This window comes from Alexandromys fortis, unplaced genomic scaffold, assembly GCF_014885135.2.
Source record: "Alexandromys fortis isolate MF-2015 unplaced genomic scaffold, M_Fortis_MF-2015_v1.1 scaffold_349, whole genome shotgun sequence".
Lineage (NCBI taxonomy): Eukaryota > Metazoa > Chordata > Mammalia > Rodentia > Cricetidae > Alexandromys > Alexandromys fortis.
Window position 1 is genome coordinate 607,057 of NW_026068216.1, and position 16,653 is coordinate 623,709.

Genomic DNA, 16,653 nt, shown 5'->3' on the forward strand with positions numbered 1-16,653 from the left:
GGGGGGGGGGGGGGGGGGGGGGGGGGGACACAGCAGACAGGTCTGTATTCCTTTCTCTGTTGTGCTCTAGACAACCAAGAATCCAAGTGTGACAGGGGTCTTTTAGTGCTGTTAGATTGCACACCACCATTTTGCAATATGTGCTTTTGGAGCTCTTGCTCCACTGTGCCCTAGAGCTGTTGCAGGGTGAGGGGAAAAGTAGGCGCAGCCAGGGATAGGGTATGGTTTCTGGCCCAACTGTTTAATGCCCAGGAGCACTTGCTTCTTGGGGATTACAATTCCAGTTAGCAAACAACTTGGGGATGTTGGGTAGCTCACTAAGAATCTTCCAGCCAGCAGTCACACTCTATAGATTTTCTCTGTCTAGTTGACTCTCTTGGAGGACCAAATCCAGCTGCCAGGTATGATCAAACCTTTTTCTAACAAAGCACACAGCTGGAAAAACAATCCAAACCAAGTAAAAGGAAAAATTAACTTGTAGTTACATTGGTAGTTCTGAGTCAGAGCCCAGCCTGCGCGTTACTCTGCTGACACCAAGTGTTTGTGCCGAGGAACTGATGCAAGCTATAATTCCTTCAGGCACCTCTTAGTAACCATTTCAGAATTTGCGTAATGTGAGAAAAAGCTTTCCTTCCAGGAAATAGACACACTTTGTGGAGACACCCTGAAGGCGCTCCAGTGATCCTAGAGAAGATTAAAAATCAAGTCAGAGTTTGGATAGTCCCAGGAGAGTAAAGGCAGAAGGGGAGAGAAGAGTTGCGAAAGAATAAGGCAGGAATACCCTTGTGTTGAGAGAAATCAATCTCTAGCCATGCAGGACCAGAGTTACTGTAGATGGAGTACTTCTAACACAACTCTGCTTTCCTAGACGACAACCTGTCCACTGCCAATTCTTTTTTTTTTTTTTTTTTAATTTTGTTCTGTTTTTCAAGACAGGGTTTCTCTGTAGCTTTGAAACCTGTCCTGGAACTAGCTCTTGTAGACCAGGCTGGCCTTGAACTCACAGCAATCCACCTGCCTTTGCCTCCCTGAGTGCTGGGATTAAAGGTGTGCGCCCCTGCCACCAGGCTGCCAGTTCTTACCAATTCTTACTTTACTGCTTGAACAGGGCAGCTCCTGTTGTTTATATCTTGCTGTTTCTGAGATAGGCAGGAGGTACCAGGATGGTGGACAGATCTGAGTGAAGCATGAGTCCTTCCCACAGGCTCATGACTTTGCTCTATCACACTTCCTGTTCTTCCCCCACAGCCCATATAAAGTGAGATTTAGTGCGCAAGACTTTGAATACATAGAGAGCCAGGGACTGAATCCTTGTGGCTGCCCAGACCTGAATAATCACACAGAAACTATATTAATTACAACACTGTTTTGGCCAATATCTTAGGCATAGTTCTAGCTAGCTCTTACATCTTAAATTAACCCATTTCTATTAATCTGTGTATCACCATGAGGCTGTGGCCTACCACTAAGGTTCTGGCATCTTTCTTCTTTGGCAGCTTCATGGTATCTCCCTGACTTTGCCTTCTTTCTCCCTGCATTCAGTTTACTTTTCCTGCCTAACTCTATTCTGCCTTGCCATAGACCTAAATAGCTTCTTTATTAACCAATGGTAGTAAAACATATTCACAGCATACAGAGGGGACTCACACATCACCTCCCCCTTTCTGTCTAAATAAAAAGGAAGGTTTTAACTTTAATACAGTAAAATTACATATAACAAAACAGGTGTCAAACAAAAATTACAGTTACAATATTCAGTCTATTTGTATCTGGAAAGTTTCATATCTAATTTATCTTTTATCATAACTAAGGAAAATTATAACTACCTACTTCAACTTCATCAAAGACCCCAGAAGGATACAGTATTACCTAAGTTAACAGGAAGTGCATTGTAAGCAACTTCCAAAACTCTAGAATTGACAGAGACATCTCTCTGCCTGGACAGTCACCCAAAGTTCTTCTATAATGTTGTAGGCACCCATCTTCAGCCCATAATATCTGACAGACATTTCAGTGAAACACAAAATTTGAAAGATTTTTTGAAAAATTTGAAAGTTTTGCTGATATTGGCAGTCTGTCAGTCCCTTTCTTCTGTGTCCTTCAGAATGTCTGCCAGTTTCTTTGGTGGAGCAGGAACCCTGAAGGACTGTTTCACCTTCTTTTGGCAAGTTCAGCAGTCATTTTTCTGTGGGTCCTGCATGTCCAGTTAATACAACGTACCATCAAGCAGTCCAGGCAAGAGTGGTTTTTTGCCCAATTGGCTAACCAACTCCATAAGGAGCCTTTTTGATGCCCATCATCCTCTTGAAGTATAATGGTCCTGCCAGAAGCAGACATGTCTCACTGTTGAGGAAAGTCTAAGTTCTTAAAATCTTTTCAATGCCATATTCTGTAGGTCTTTGGAGTGTTGAAGATTATCTAACTGAAATATGTTTCTATAGATCTAGAAAACCTAGCATGACTACAAGTTCGACTATTATAAATGACTATTCATCTGTCATTTTTAATTATATATTACATTTTAAGTGAGCTGTATGAACATAATACCTTAAACTAGAAATATACATATAACAAAATTGACCTTAAATTTGTTTCAATAACCAAAATCCATACCAATATAAAGTATTAATTTCTATATCATATTCTGTTTATTTTTTTTAGAAATTTACTGTGACTATTAATCATCTATAATCAATCACCTTTAAATGAAAACAAACATTCATAAACAATCATTTTGGGAATTTGGGTGTTGTTTTCTCCAAACTACTTCCTAATGTTTGTTGGGTGAAGTAATTTTAGGGTTCATAGAGACCTTTTTGGAGGGTCTTGTTCCATCAAACCACAAGACCTCCACAAGGTTATATATCTATATACACAAACACATACATGTATGTGTGTGGTCCTGGGGATTATGTACAGGATCTTGTACATGTTAGACAAACACTCTAACACTGAGCTACAGTCTCATTTCTCCGCTTCAATATTTTGTTCTGAGACATGTCCCACTCTGTTGCCCAGACTGGCCTTGAACTTACAATCTTTCTATCTCTACTTCCTGAATAGTTAGGGCTACTGGTGCAAACCACTGCATCTGGCTTCATCTGTAATTTTTGGCCAACCATAAACTGACCTCAGTTTAAGCACAGGTGATGGATTACTTACTCCTCTTGGCATATTCCAGAATGGTTGTGATGACCTACAGGAGCCCTTAGCCTGCAGCTATGGAAACAAAATCAACAGAAATATACATCAGATTAGCGAGACGTGTAGTAAGTGAGTTATTAGCAGGATCTCCTCCACTCCTCTATTTCAACTCCTGTTCCCCCCTTTCCTAGCTCTAGGCAGGAAGTAAAATGCTGACTGAGGTGGGTCTTTTTGGTGGTGCGCTGTTGCCCCTGCTCCTGTAAGTAATCCTAATACTCATTGATTTGTTTAAAGTGGGGCGGGGGCAGAATCTTTAATCTGTTAGGCCCTTCCTTTTTGGGGTGAATAAACATTTGGAAATTCACACGATTGCATACCACAGTTCCAGGATGGGCACAATAACTCAGCAAATTATCAAAGAATCTGCCTCCTGCTGTGATAAAAGCAACTGATACTGGTTCATAGACACTGCAAAGTGCACAAAGATGCAACAATTTTAGAGGAAATTTTGTTAGATGATCTTAACCAATCTCCAGTAAGTGCTATCTGGTTACAGGCTTTTTACTTGAATATAGAGGAAATAAGCTGAAAGTAACAATCTATGTGCTACACTTCCTTCTTTGGGTGCCAATTTATAATGAATCTCAAATCTAACTGTCTCAGTACAGTTTTTGTTTTGATTGGAAACTGTAAACTTCAGATTGATAACTCTGTAATTGTTTAAGCAGTATTTCCTCTAAGAAATGCTTCCGTTCCTGATTGGCATTTACGTTTGTTAACAAGCCTAGATACAAGCCTCATTCTCAGAGATTTGACAGTCTAGTAGGGAAAAGCGACTAGGCTACGACAAAGCAAGTGTGAAGTTGTCCCTGCCACTGGGACGCCATGCTGGCGGGGTAAGCTCATACTCGCAGTGAGGGAGAAGTGCTCCATAGGGCTTGGCTTGAGGAGAAGCTCTGTAACAAGGAGAATGGTACCAACCCTAACCCTGGGACAGACCCCGGATCAGGAAGGCCCCCTCGGTCACGTGCTCCCAACCGTCGCCTCCAGCAGCCAACGGTCCATGGGTCCCAGACCGTTGGGCGCGCAAGTAGCTCGGCAGCAGATGCTCTGAGCAGCTGTAGGCGACATGATCTCCTCCTCCAAGGTGGTGCCCCAAGAGGAGGCTCAGCGGGAGACGCTGTCTGAAGGTCGACTGGAGGCAGAGTCCTCCGACGAGGCTGGCCCTAGCTGGGCCGCAGGGCCGCCGGCAGAGCGCTTGCCGCCCGTGGGTCAGGAGGCTCCTCCGCCACGCCGCTGCCACACCGACTGTTTGGAAGCGCCCCTGTCGCGCTCCTTCCAGCGCCTTGGCGCCGCGGTGGGTTCGCACCCCTGGCTGTTCTTGCTCGGGCCTTTGCTGCTGACGGTCGCGCTGGGCACCGGCCTCATCTTCCTGCCCAAGGAGAAGGAGAACCTGGAGGAGCAGTACACGCCGACTGGCAGCCCTGCCAAGGCCGAGCGGCGCTTCGTGCAGGCTCACTTCAGCACCAACGACACGTACCGCTTCTCGGCCTCCAGGACCAGCTCCGAGGCCAACTTCGTGTCCATCCTGGTGGTATCTCTCACCGACTCGCTCCTGAAGCCGAGGACATTCACAGAGGTGAGCAAGCTGGACAAAGCGGTGCAGGCTCTGAAGGTGGGACAGGAAAACGGACCGCCGATCCTGTACAAAGAGGTGTGCGCCAAGTACAAGACGTTGTGCGTGCCACCCAACCCTCTGCTGTATGCCTGGCAGCATAACTTGTCATTGGATCTATCAAGACTCACCTTCCCCATTCATAACATGTCCAACCACTTCATCTACTTGGCGGGCTTCTTTGGGGGAAACGTCTTGGGCCAATCGGTGGGAAGAAGTCAACGACTTGTCGAGTCCCGAGCTTTGAGGCTGCTGTATTACCTCAAGACCGAAGACCCCGAGGACAGTGAGCGTAGCAAGGCATGGCTGACTCACTTTCTTGACCATTTCAACGACATGAAGAGCAGTCTGACTTTAGAAGAGACAGAGGTATTCTGAAGGTTAGGGTTTGCAAGGGAGGCCAATAAGGGTGGGAGGGTTGGAGATGAGGTGGCCCTTGAAGTAAAGCTGAATATGCTCTGCTATGCTCGGTATGGAATCCCATTGTAACACGGATAGATGAAGCCACAGATCATAAAGCATTGGCACCATTCTTGTCTGCACACGAATCCTGCATCAGGAACTCTGCTTAATATAGAAAATGACTTTCACACGTGGTGTGGGGTTTGGTTTTCTAATTAAGTTACTTGAAAAATATTTTATTGAGCCCATTCTTGTTCCTAGGAGTTCCTACAGCCTGGTTGTGCCCTATGGAATTAAAAGACAAGACTTTTGAGTTATGTCATGTTATTTAAGAAGATAACTACTTCAGCCCTTTTATGGTTAGTTATAGATAAGACACCTAGCTTAGTATTGAAGTATATGTCATCTGTTAAAATTCTGGGCCAGCAATTCCAATAAATAACCCTAGTGAAAGCAAATGGTTACTGGGAAGCCAAGCATTTCTTAAAGTGCTACTGATGCAACTGAAATATGAAGACACCAATCTAATAAAATGTAGAATACACCCACAATTTCCCACAGTTGTCAGTGAGGATAAGGTTTTACAGTGTGCATAAAATTCAATTTTGGTTTGTTTATATTTAGGGTTGGCTTTTTTTTTTTTTAAAAAAAAAACCTTGCTAAAATGTAGAGCAACCATTTAAACTTTGCATTTTGAGGGAAAGGTTGGAAAGCACACTGCAGATTCTGTGAGGCAAACCAATGACTTTTTACAGCGTGGCCATTAACAAGCTGAAGTGTCCAGCAGAGTCTGTAACTTCTGACAGACTCTGGAACTGGGATTGATACCGAGTATTTTTTGTTGTTGTTGCAGGTAGTCTACTTTACATCCATTTCAAGGCAGCTAGAGTTTGAGGCAACCTCCAAGACTGTGATTCCTCTGTTCCATCTGGCATACATTTTAATCATACTGTTTGCAGTTGTATCATGTTTCAGGTAATCTCACTTTTGGGTGTTTTCCTGCGCATATGTCTGTGTGCTGTGTACTTGCTTGGTACCCATGGAGGACAGAAGATGTTGTCAGATACCCTAGAACAGAGTTACAGATGGTGTGAGCTACTCTGTGGGTGCTGGGAACCAAACCCTGGTCCCCTGGAAGAGCAGCCAATGCTCTTAACTGCTGAGCCATTTCTCCAGCTCCTTTTTCTAACTCTTTAAAGAGTTTGTTGAGGTCTGAAAAGCTAAGTCCCTCATTACAACTTTTCATGAAAATTATTCTGTGGCGTTTTTTCATTTTTCTGCGTATTTATCTATACACTGAGCAGGTGACATGAAGTTGTCAGCCCTGGTTTAATCTTCTGGAACCACCATTGATTATGCACTTTCCACTGCCTCCAAACAACTGTTATTGGAACATCATTTGTCACTATTGTATGACATACTTTTCTTGGGAAAACACAACACAATACACACCTACTCACCCCAGAAAGGGAGCTCACAATAGATCAAAGTAATGATTGTGCAGAGTTTAAATTTGAAGAACTAATGAGTTTTTAATGGGGTTACTAAAAGTAATATGCGTAAGGGGGTTACTTATAGGAATAGGGGTGACTTAAAAGAGCAGCTGGATCACCAGAAAGCACAACTCAACATGGGTGGCCACTCATGAAAGTTGTATCCCTAGAACTTTCTGCATAATTTGCAAGGAAACTGGATAGACTGAGGGTTTTTCTGCGTCTTGACTGGTTAGATTCCTCTCCTAGCAGATCTATGAGAATTTTTACAAGCTTTTGCTTTCCTAGATGTGTGTCTCTGGAGTTTCTTCCTCCTTCCTGGAATAGGAATAGGTGAAGAAATCTTTGCCTATTTGAATGCGCTCTTTCTTTTTTGTCTTAGAATCTCTGATTTGAATTCCTATTCATCATCCACACATGTAGGGCCCTAACTTGTTTTCTTTTCCCCATAATGTATTTGGAAGTATAGTTGTCACTCACGGTTTTGAAGCACTTTCTAGCAAGTGAAGTCTAAAACCTGTAGTGTATTGCCAAGGTTTTAAAATGTACTGATGGGGGCAGAGGGATGGTTCTTATAGAGAACCCAGGTTCAGTTCCCAGCATTCACTTGGTGGCTTATGATAAAGCATCCTCTTCTGACCTCTGTGGGAAGAAGGAATGGGCATTATGAACATACAGATATAGCATACACACAGAAGAAAATAAATCCAAAAATTTTAAAATTTTCTGTTGTCTTGACAAGGAAATAGGTTGGTTGTTCAAAATGTGTTGTACTCCAATTCTTTTCTTTCCTTTTTCAAATTATCAACCTTTCTATAAAGCACACATCATCAAAGAGATAAAAATCATGAAAATGATTTTAAACAATGTTTCCATACCTTTAGTACAGTATCTACTGGACTAATTTGAAATTGCAGACTATTTGTACTACTATGTTTATGTCTAGTTGAAGTCAGGGGTTGGATGGACAAAGAGCTGAATATGTGCTCCATTTCACACACAGCTTGCCCTTGACTGTGCTTTGAATGTGGTTTGAGGGAGTCCTAGTTCATGTATTGATAACTTGGTTTTTAGCATTGTGATATTGGGAGACAGTAGAGTCTATGAAAAGTGATAGGGATGCTGTCCTCAGAGAGCACTGGTATGGCTCTCATTAGTTCTTGTAACAAAAAGTTGTTATGAAAACAGAAAATCTTTCTTTTCCCATCTTTCCTTTTATTCTCTCTCTCTCTCTCTCTCTCTCTCTCTCTCTCTCTCTCTCTCTCTCTCTCTCTCTCCCTCTCTCTCTCTCCTACCACAAAGACATGTACTATGTGATAACACAGTGCGAGGAGCTCTTGCAAAGATGCTGCATCATCCTCTTGGACCTTCAGAATTGTGAACTAAATCAATGGTTTTTATTTTATAAAGTATCAAGCCACCAATGTAAAACATTTAAAATTAATAGTTGCTTTTAAAAAGTAGATTCAACATCTACCTTTTATCATATCTATATCCTTCCTTTTTCTTTTTAGAATAGATTCAATAATCTACCTTTCTATCTTGTCATATTTATATCCCCTTTTTACTTTTAATCCCCCAAAGGAGATCCCTGAGATTACAAAATTTACACCCCAACTTCCAACCCTATGCCAGTTATAATCAACCCCTAATTGATGTCCCTAACCGAAGGGACATTGTCTTCTAGAATTACTTCCAGCTGTCATGAAGGCCATGTTCTTTCTATGGGATCCTGTAAAAACTAAAATGATGGTTAAATTTCAAGAGTACTGTCTGATATAATTGCAAATAGTCTCTGAGTAGTGGGTAGGGTTTTTCTGAAGTTCTCGTTTGAAATTCTGGCCATAATGTCGTAAGAAGGTGTACCATTTCAGCTGACCAAGTTGGAATCATTTTGTGCTCAAAACTGGTACCCAAAACTGATCTTAAAGTAACATTATCAACATCATGATGTCATAACAGCCAGATTAAATCATTGTTGTGGGACCCCCATCTTCTTCCTGGAAACTTCAAAGAATACTGCAGGAAAATTTATTGTTCATCATTATTATTCATATAGACATATATTCAATGAAAGGTATGATAGAGACAGAAATATTTATGGAGAAAAGTAAAATCTTTCCTAAATTCTTTCTTTTTTCTGTCCCATACCAGATGGCTCTATATGAGACAGAAACTCTGAATTTGTCTTTTAACAAAATGCTTGGATTTAGAGATGGATAGTCATTGTTCAACTCCAAAGCCAACTTTGATTTTTAAGTGATTTATGCTTCTGTTATACTGAGAAGTGAATATATATGTAATGAAATTTTACCTTGTAAAGGATATGGTACCATAAGTCAAATTTCTCTTTGCTTGTTGATTCTTTCTGGATAGCTATGTTTTCTTCTTTCGGCATCTAAATGTCCAAAGTCTCTTGACTTTTTGAAGATGAGTATTTTTCTGCAAAGACAAGAACAGAATCTGCCCCAACCCTTATGAGGGTTTCTTACCACTTATATGATTGTAATCTCTGTGGATGAACTGTTTTTATGTCTCAGAGATTTCTCTTTTTCAAACTGAATTTTTATTAATTTTGATGATATCCATAGCTCTTCTTCTCCTGTAGAAACAAGAGAGAAACCCCTTCCCCAATCTCCTAGTTTCCATTCTGAAGTCAACACATTCTTGATATACACTGGCTGATTTAATTCAAAATTTTTTTCTATTATCCAATCTCTCTGCTGTTGTTTCTTTCTCATTAGTGATAAGAAAATTCAAGGTTAATAAAGCATTATACAGTCTATTTCTGGAGGTATTTTTCTATCTCTTTCTGTTTGTTTAGCATGTCCTTTATAGTTCAATTTGATTTTTCTATAACTGCCTGACCTGAGGGATTGTTTGATGTACCTGTAATATGTATATATTTATTTATGTATATATGCATATGTATGGATATGAGATATATATATGACAGATATAAAAATTATCATCCTAGAGGCTTTTGCCATGGTGTCTAAGTCAACAACCAATTGGTCGGATTTCAGTATGAAAGCTGCCATCACAAGTTTTTATTTTTCTCTCTAAACTTACAGGTTGGACTGTGTAAGAAACAAAATGTGGGTAGCAGTCTCTGGAGTGTTTTGTGTTGCCTTGTCAGTGGTGAGCGGCTTTGGCTTGATGCTGCACATTGGAGTCCCGTTTGTGATCATAGTTGCAAATTCACCATTTCTTATTCTTGGTGAGTAAAACAAAATATGAAGCTGTGTTGAGCCTGTAGGTATGTGGGGTGAAAAAGGGAACACATTTGTGTAGAAAGATCAAGCAACTGGAAGAAAAAAATTGGATTATCTATCTTCAGAGTTGGAAAAATGTAGTATCCCAAACAAATAGAAAGGAGAATGGACTTTAGTTCACACTGAAAATATGCAAGAAGTATTTTGTATCAAGGGATACACACTAAATTTAAAAAAGTTTTTCTCTAGGTTAATCAGTACTAGCAAGATTATTTTGGAATGTCGTGTGTGAATGAGTACTCAAGAGTTTGCTGTAGAAAAAATATAAATTGGTTTGTATTCCCCAAGTTTATAGCAAAAAATTATAGAGCAACAATTTCAGTTCTATAAAATTTATTTGATACATGTAATTGATCATAAGAACAAGTGGGTTTATTTTGGTGTCTTTTAGAATGAGAAAATATTGAAAGAAACTTGATCCCATATCAATATGGCATTTGTCAAATCAAACATATTAAAAATGGAAACCGTATTTGACCTTTTAAAAAAGACATATAATGAATTAAATGAAAATTTGTCATTATGAATCAAGATACATGCAATAGATAATTTCATGGATGTAGCTGCATAGAACAAATTCTAGATGAATTTTTTAAATGTGTTTTCAGAATTTTTCTTGCAAGGGTGATTATAGTTTTTTGTATTGCTGTTTTTAAATTTTATTTTACAGTAAGTATGCATGTCAAACTATGCAATTTGAGAGAAATCAGTTTATTCCCCTGTAAATAGATGGGTTTATATTGCACATCAGTTTAGCCTGCTCTTAAGATTACACTCCCATGTTCATACAGTCAGCCACTGTGCCCATAGTCATCAATAATTAGGTTGATGTCTTTATTGTAAGCCAGTTTGTACTCACTGTATTCATACGGTCTATATCCATAGGAGTGTAAGTATAGATTTGTAAAGAGTATATGTAATTCTAGCAACTCAATAACTGTGAGGAGAATTTCTGAACAAATTTCCATAAGTAATAAAATCAGGTTTTAAACACCCAAGAGTTACCACTGCATTCCATTCCATTCTTAGTTTTTAGTGCCTCTGATTGTTTCCTCTGTTCAGTTGCTGGTCATGGGGTGCTACCATACAGTATATGTCAGTCCCTCTACCTTTGCGCAACTTCCTACCTCAATTATATCTGAACTACAGGCCAGCTTGTAATTTTCAGTATTCTCCTAACCTTAACTTGTAACCAATGAAAAAGAAGTAAAGATCAGCATTGCAGTCCCAAACCTGCTGTTAAATAAACATGGAAATTAAAAGCACACTTGACTGCAAGTGGTCTCCACTTCAGTCTAATGCTGGAGGGAAGTCATTGGTAGCTGGCTCAGACTGTCTAGTCTCCCTGCTTTTGCATCTTCATTCTTTACACTATTAATGTAAAAGCTCTCAAACATTCTTCAGTTTTGTTTCAAGCCAACCATGAAATGGCACCATGGAAAGGATTCCAAAGATTCACTTTTGCACACCTTTCTCATCTCAGGACCAAAGAAACATTCTGTCCACTGCATGCAAGGTGTCAAAAACCAACAGAGACACTAGATTTGTGTGTATGCCTAATAAAAATGGCACAACTTGGATGGCCTTATGCTTACCTGCAAAAACATTTGCCAACTCCCACAGAATGTCTGATGGATGTGTTTGTGTATTAGTTGAAATGACTCAGATTGCTGATGCTGTTTCAACTGGTATGCAATCAGGTAGATGTCTTCATTTTATCACGAAGACACCCTGGGTAAACACTAGGGAGTATTCTGTGTACTAGCAACATAGGTATGTACAAAGCTAAGACCTATTACAGAGGAAAGAGTGACAAATTTTGCCATAAATTCAGAAGCAGACTGAGAAGATGGTGTTGAAACAGATTTTCAAGACAAGTAATAAACAATGCTTGGTTGTTTTAATATTTAATGTGTATTATTAATATATAGAAAGATCTGTTCTTTTGTTATAGGTGTTGGGGTTGATGACATGTTTATCATGATTTCCGCCTGGCAGAAGACCAGCCTCATGGAAAGCATAAGAGAACGACTCTCCAATTCATATTCAAAGGTGGCAGTGTCCATTACAATCACCACCCTCACCAATGTCCTTGCTTTTTACACGGGAATCAGCAGCTCTTTTAGGTCTGTACAGTATTTTTGCATCTATACAGGAACAACTCTGCTCTTTTGCTATTTTTATAGTATCACCTGTTTTGGAGCAATTATGGCTCTGGATGGTAAAAGAGAAGTTGCGTGCTTCCGCTGGCTAGAAAAGCCAGACCCAAAATATGCCTCATTAAAAAAATCCTGCTGTGTCCCATTTGGTTCAACCCCAGAGGAGAATGGGGAAGATAAGCATCCAATGAATTTGTTCTTTAGAGACTATTTTGGTCCTTTCCTCACAACTTCTAAAGCCAAGTTTTTTGTAGTGCTGATATACATTTTCTACATCATAAGCAGTATATATGGATGTTTCCAAGTGCAGGAAGGGTTAGATCTTCGGAACCTTGCGAGCGATGATTCCTACATCACACCATATTTTAATGTTGAGGAAGATTATTTTTCAGACTATGGTCCAAGGGTTATGGTCATAGTCACTGAGAGTGTTAACTACTGGGATGGTGATGTAAGACAGAAGCTGGACAACTGTATGGTAAAATTTGAAGAAAATGAATATATAGATAAAAATCTCACAGAGTTTTGGTTGAAAGCATATATTCAATATATGAATAACAGTAGAAAGGATCCTAATGACAAGAATATATTTATGAATAATATTTCAGGTTTTTTAAAAGTTTCCCCTATTTTTACATATGATGTTAATATTTCCTCATCAAATGAGATCATTGCCTCCAGAGGCTTCATTCAGACTGTAGGGGTTTCTTCGTCAAGCAGTAAGAAGAAAATGTTACTAGAGTTACGAAGCATAGCTGAGAACTGTGAGGTTCCCTTGATGGTGTATAACCAGGCATTCATCTATTTTGATCAGTATGCTGCGATAATAGAAAACACTGTTCGGAATGTCATGGTTGCATCAACAGCTATGCTCATTGTCTCCCTATTGCTAATTCCTCACCCAGTGTGCTCCTTGTGGGTTACTTTTGCTATTGCATCTGTGATTGTGGGAGTGACGGGTTTCATGGCATTCTGGAATGTTAATCTTGATTCCATATCCATGATTAATCTTGTTATTTGTATAGGGTTTTCTTTTGATTTTTCTGCACACATTTCCTATGCATTTGTTTCCAGTTCTGAGACCTCAGTAAATAAAAAGTCAATTGAGGCGTTATATATGCTAGGCTATCCAGTGTTGCAAAGTGCAATTTCAACAATAATAGGGGTGTGTGTTTTATCTGCAGCTAAAGCTTACATCTTCAGGACATTTTTTAAGATTATGTTTCTTGTTATGTTTTTTGGGGCCGCTCATGGCCTAATTTTTATTCCAGTATTCTTAACCTTTTTTTGAAAGTTTGTTTCAATACACGGTAAATAGCCCTAACCAGTTAGAGAATTCCTGATGACCTGAATCCAGTCTGATTGCAAAATGTACTCATTAAGACTAGTCAATAGAAAAAGAGAGAGATGAATTAGAAGAGGCATTTCAGGGTAAGAAAAACCAGGGGTAGGGGTGGGAGGGAAGAGAGGGTAATGTTGGATATAAACAAAGAACATTGTATACATGTATGAAAATGTCTCAATAAAAACCGTTAGTTTGTTCAATTGGTATGCACTAATAAAGTATGAATTATTAATATATAACTGAAAACAGATACAAAGTGTTAAAAATAGTCATTCCACTTAAAAGATGTTTTCTTGATTTTGAAGTTCCATATTAAATTGTTCCTTAACATATTCTGAGAAAAATTAAAATGTCTTTACCAAATTCAGAAAAATGTTATCATCTTTATTCTAATATCTACCATAAGTCTTAGTTACTTTTCTATTGATGTGATGACCAAAACCAAACTTTATTTGAAAGGTTTATTTCAGTTTGCAGCTTACAGTCCATCACAAAGGAAAGTCAGGACAAGAACAGAGAGACAGAAACTGAGGCATAGACTGTTGGAAAAACTCTTATTGGATTGTTCCTCATGGGTTGCTCAGCCTGATTTCTTACATACCCTAGGGAACCTTTCCAGAGATGGCCCATGAAGGGACTGTAAGCTAGATACTGTGGGTACTCAGCTATCAAAAACAAGACATTACTCTCTCTTTTTCGAGACAGGGATTTTTTGTCTGTTCTAGACTGTTCTAGAATTCACTCTGTACACCTGACTGGCCTTAAACTCAGATCTGCCTGCCTTTGCCTCCTGAGTACTGATATTAAAGGTGTGTGCCAGCCCTGCCACCTTTGTCATAATGCTGTTTGGGAACATACATAGTTTTTTGAAGGAGATAGCATTCAATTCTGAATAAATAAATTTATTAGTAATTAGTAAGTAGGGATGTTGTTCCAAAAAGATGTATTATATTATTTTTGGTTTTGGACATATGTTTTATTTCTTCTTGCTCATCTTTTAGTCATCATTAATAAACTATGACAGAACAGATTTATCATTTCCAATCATTTTCCCTCAAGTTTTGACATTATTGATTAACAGAGTTATCATTTTTACTCATTAACCCCATAACCCAATTTTTAAGAATCTAGAGGCATATGAAAAGCTGTTCTCAGACTGGTTGCTTCTGTGACTACAAGGACATTTGATCAAACCATCTTCAAGCCATCCTGAGCATGCTGCCACATCCCAAGCAGTGTATTTTTAACTCTTAATGGTCAGAGTGCCCAAGAAATATCCTCAGGCCAAAGCTGCTGCAGTTATTATGCAAATTCTGGCATAATATAATGTTTATATTTTATATCTTTATGGAATACTTTTATCATGTTTCTATATCATTCTTTGCCCATCAGTATAAGTCTCTGTGTAGGACAGAGGCAACTTCAGTTAATCTAACTTTGTTGCTGCCTATGCCAGGCAGTTGCCTGAGTGTACAGTGGGAAGAGGGTTGTGATCTGAACTGTGGCCAGTTCCTCTAGCCCACCGAATCTTGTTGACCTTTTGAAGTTTACTTTGTTTTGATTATCTTGTTCCTGAATAAGTATAGGGACAGATGTTTCAGAATGTCTTATAACCTCATAAAGAGACTTCTGGCTTCTTCTTCTTCTTTCTTTTTTTTTTTTTTTTTTTTTTTTTTTTGATTTTCGAGACAGGGTTTCTCCGTAGCTTTTGGTTCCTGTCCTGGAACTAGCTCTTGTAGACCAGGCTGGCCTCGAACTCACAGAGGACTTCTGGCTTCTTTATGTGTGTCACAACCTGCAAGGTGTAAGGAAGACCTTCAAGTAGATGAGGATGTCTTCCAAAGTGGGGGGAGGGGAATTGTATGCTAGGGACTGTGCTAGGGAAGCTTAGAAATGCCATCCCTGGGAGAAGGCCTAAATGACTCATAATAAATGTTCCATCAATCCAATATCCCAAATTGTACAAATATTAAAAGTCTCCCAAGTATGCAACAGGTGGAGATGAAAAGCAAAGGTAGTATGGCGGCCGTCATGTGGCTCAGCTTTGCTAGATCTTTGCCAAATAGCTGTGCTGGCTTTATGATTTCTGCCGTTTCCATCAGATATGGCTGTGCCAATATCCAGCCTACAAAACTTCACAGAATATTCCCTTAAAATGGTTTGTATTGGGTTGGAAATACAGCTTAGTGGTTCAGTTTTTGCCTAACATATGTGGAACCATGGGTTCAGTTCCCAGTACTATAAAAATAATTTCTAAAATAATGTGTTTTGTATTAACTTTTGCATTTTTACAGTCCATTCTTTCCATTTTGGTGATTTTTTTTTTTTTTGGCAAATGCCAATAGTTGTGTAACCACTACCTCCTCCAAACTGTAGGACTGAATGAGCGTGGTAGTTTACACCTGTTACACCAGCACTTTGGAGAGAGAAACAGGAGCTAAAGGTCAGCCTGGGCTACATGAGACTTTGTGCTTAAGAAACAAACAAAGAAAAAACTAAAAAGAGAACAGTTCCATCACCCCAAACACAGTGAAGTACCAGCCAATACTTCCTTGCCTCCCACAGCTCTTGGTGAGGTGGCTACTTAAGTATAAACTCTTGTCTTTTGTTTGTGTGACCCCTTTATCTAAGACTTTGTCCCTCTCCTCTGGTTGGTAACAGGGCTTGAAGCATGATTTAACAAAAGCTCAGGGTCAGAAATTGGTGTTCAGTCTGAAGATCCAAAAAGCAAAACAGCCAGCCACTGGCTCTTACCTCGACCTCAGTCTGAAATGGCGATAGTACCTTCTGAAATCTCAGGAGACTGCTTCTAAGAGCTCTCTTCCCCTGTCTTATATTTCTCTCTAGGGCTGGGAGTAAAGGTGTGCGCCACTGTCATTAAAGGCATGTACCACCCAGTTTCTATGGCAACTAGTGTGTCACTGGGATTAAAGGTGTGTGTCATTGTGGCTACTGAGATTAAAGGTGTCTGTTACCATAACCTGGTTTTGTTTTACTCTCAGATCTCTGGGAAGTCTTTATTTATTAAAATACATTTGAAATGATACTACAAGGGCTGATAGGAGGGCCTCAAAAACAAAAATATGTCCTGTGGATCCAGTGGAGTTGGAGGAGCCAGGTTACTGAGCCCTGGCATTGCTTCTATGGCTCTTCTCTATCC

At 39.6% G+C, this 16,653-nt stretch overlaps 1 protein-coding gene across 1 annotated transcript; it reads left to right on the forward strand.

Annotated features, from left to right (window-relative positions):
• The first annotated feature begins 4,273 nt into the window (after positions 1-4,273).
• Positions 4,274-13,540, forward strand: LOC126493432 (patched domain-containing protein 3). The gene is made up of 4 exons (XM_050130437.1): positions 4,274-5,188; positions 6,075-6,196; positions 9,789-9,934; positions 11,944-13,540. Exons 1-4 carry the CDS (start codon positions 4,274-4,276, stop codon positions 13,437-13,439), a joined length of 2,679 nt encoding a protein of 892 aa, XP_049986394.1. The 3' UTR covers positions 13,440-13,540.
• Positions 13,541-16,653: the final 3,113 nt, after the last annotated feature.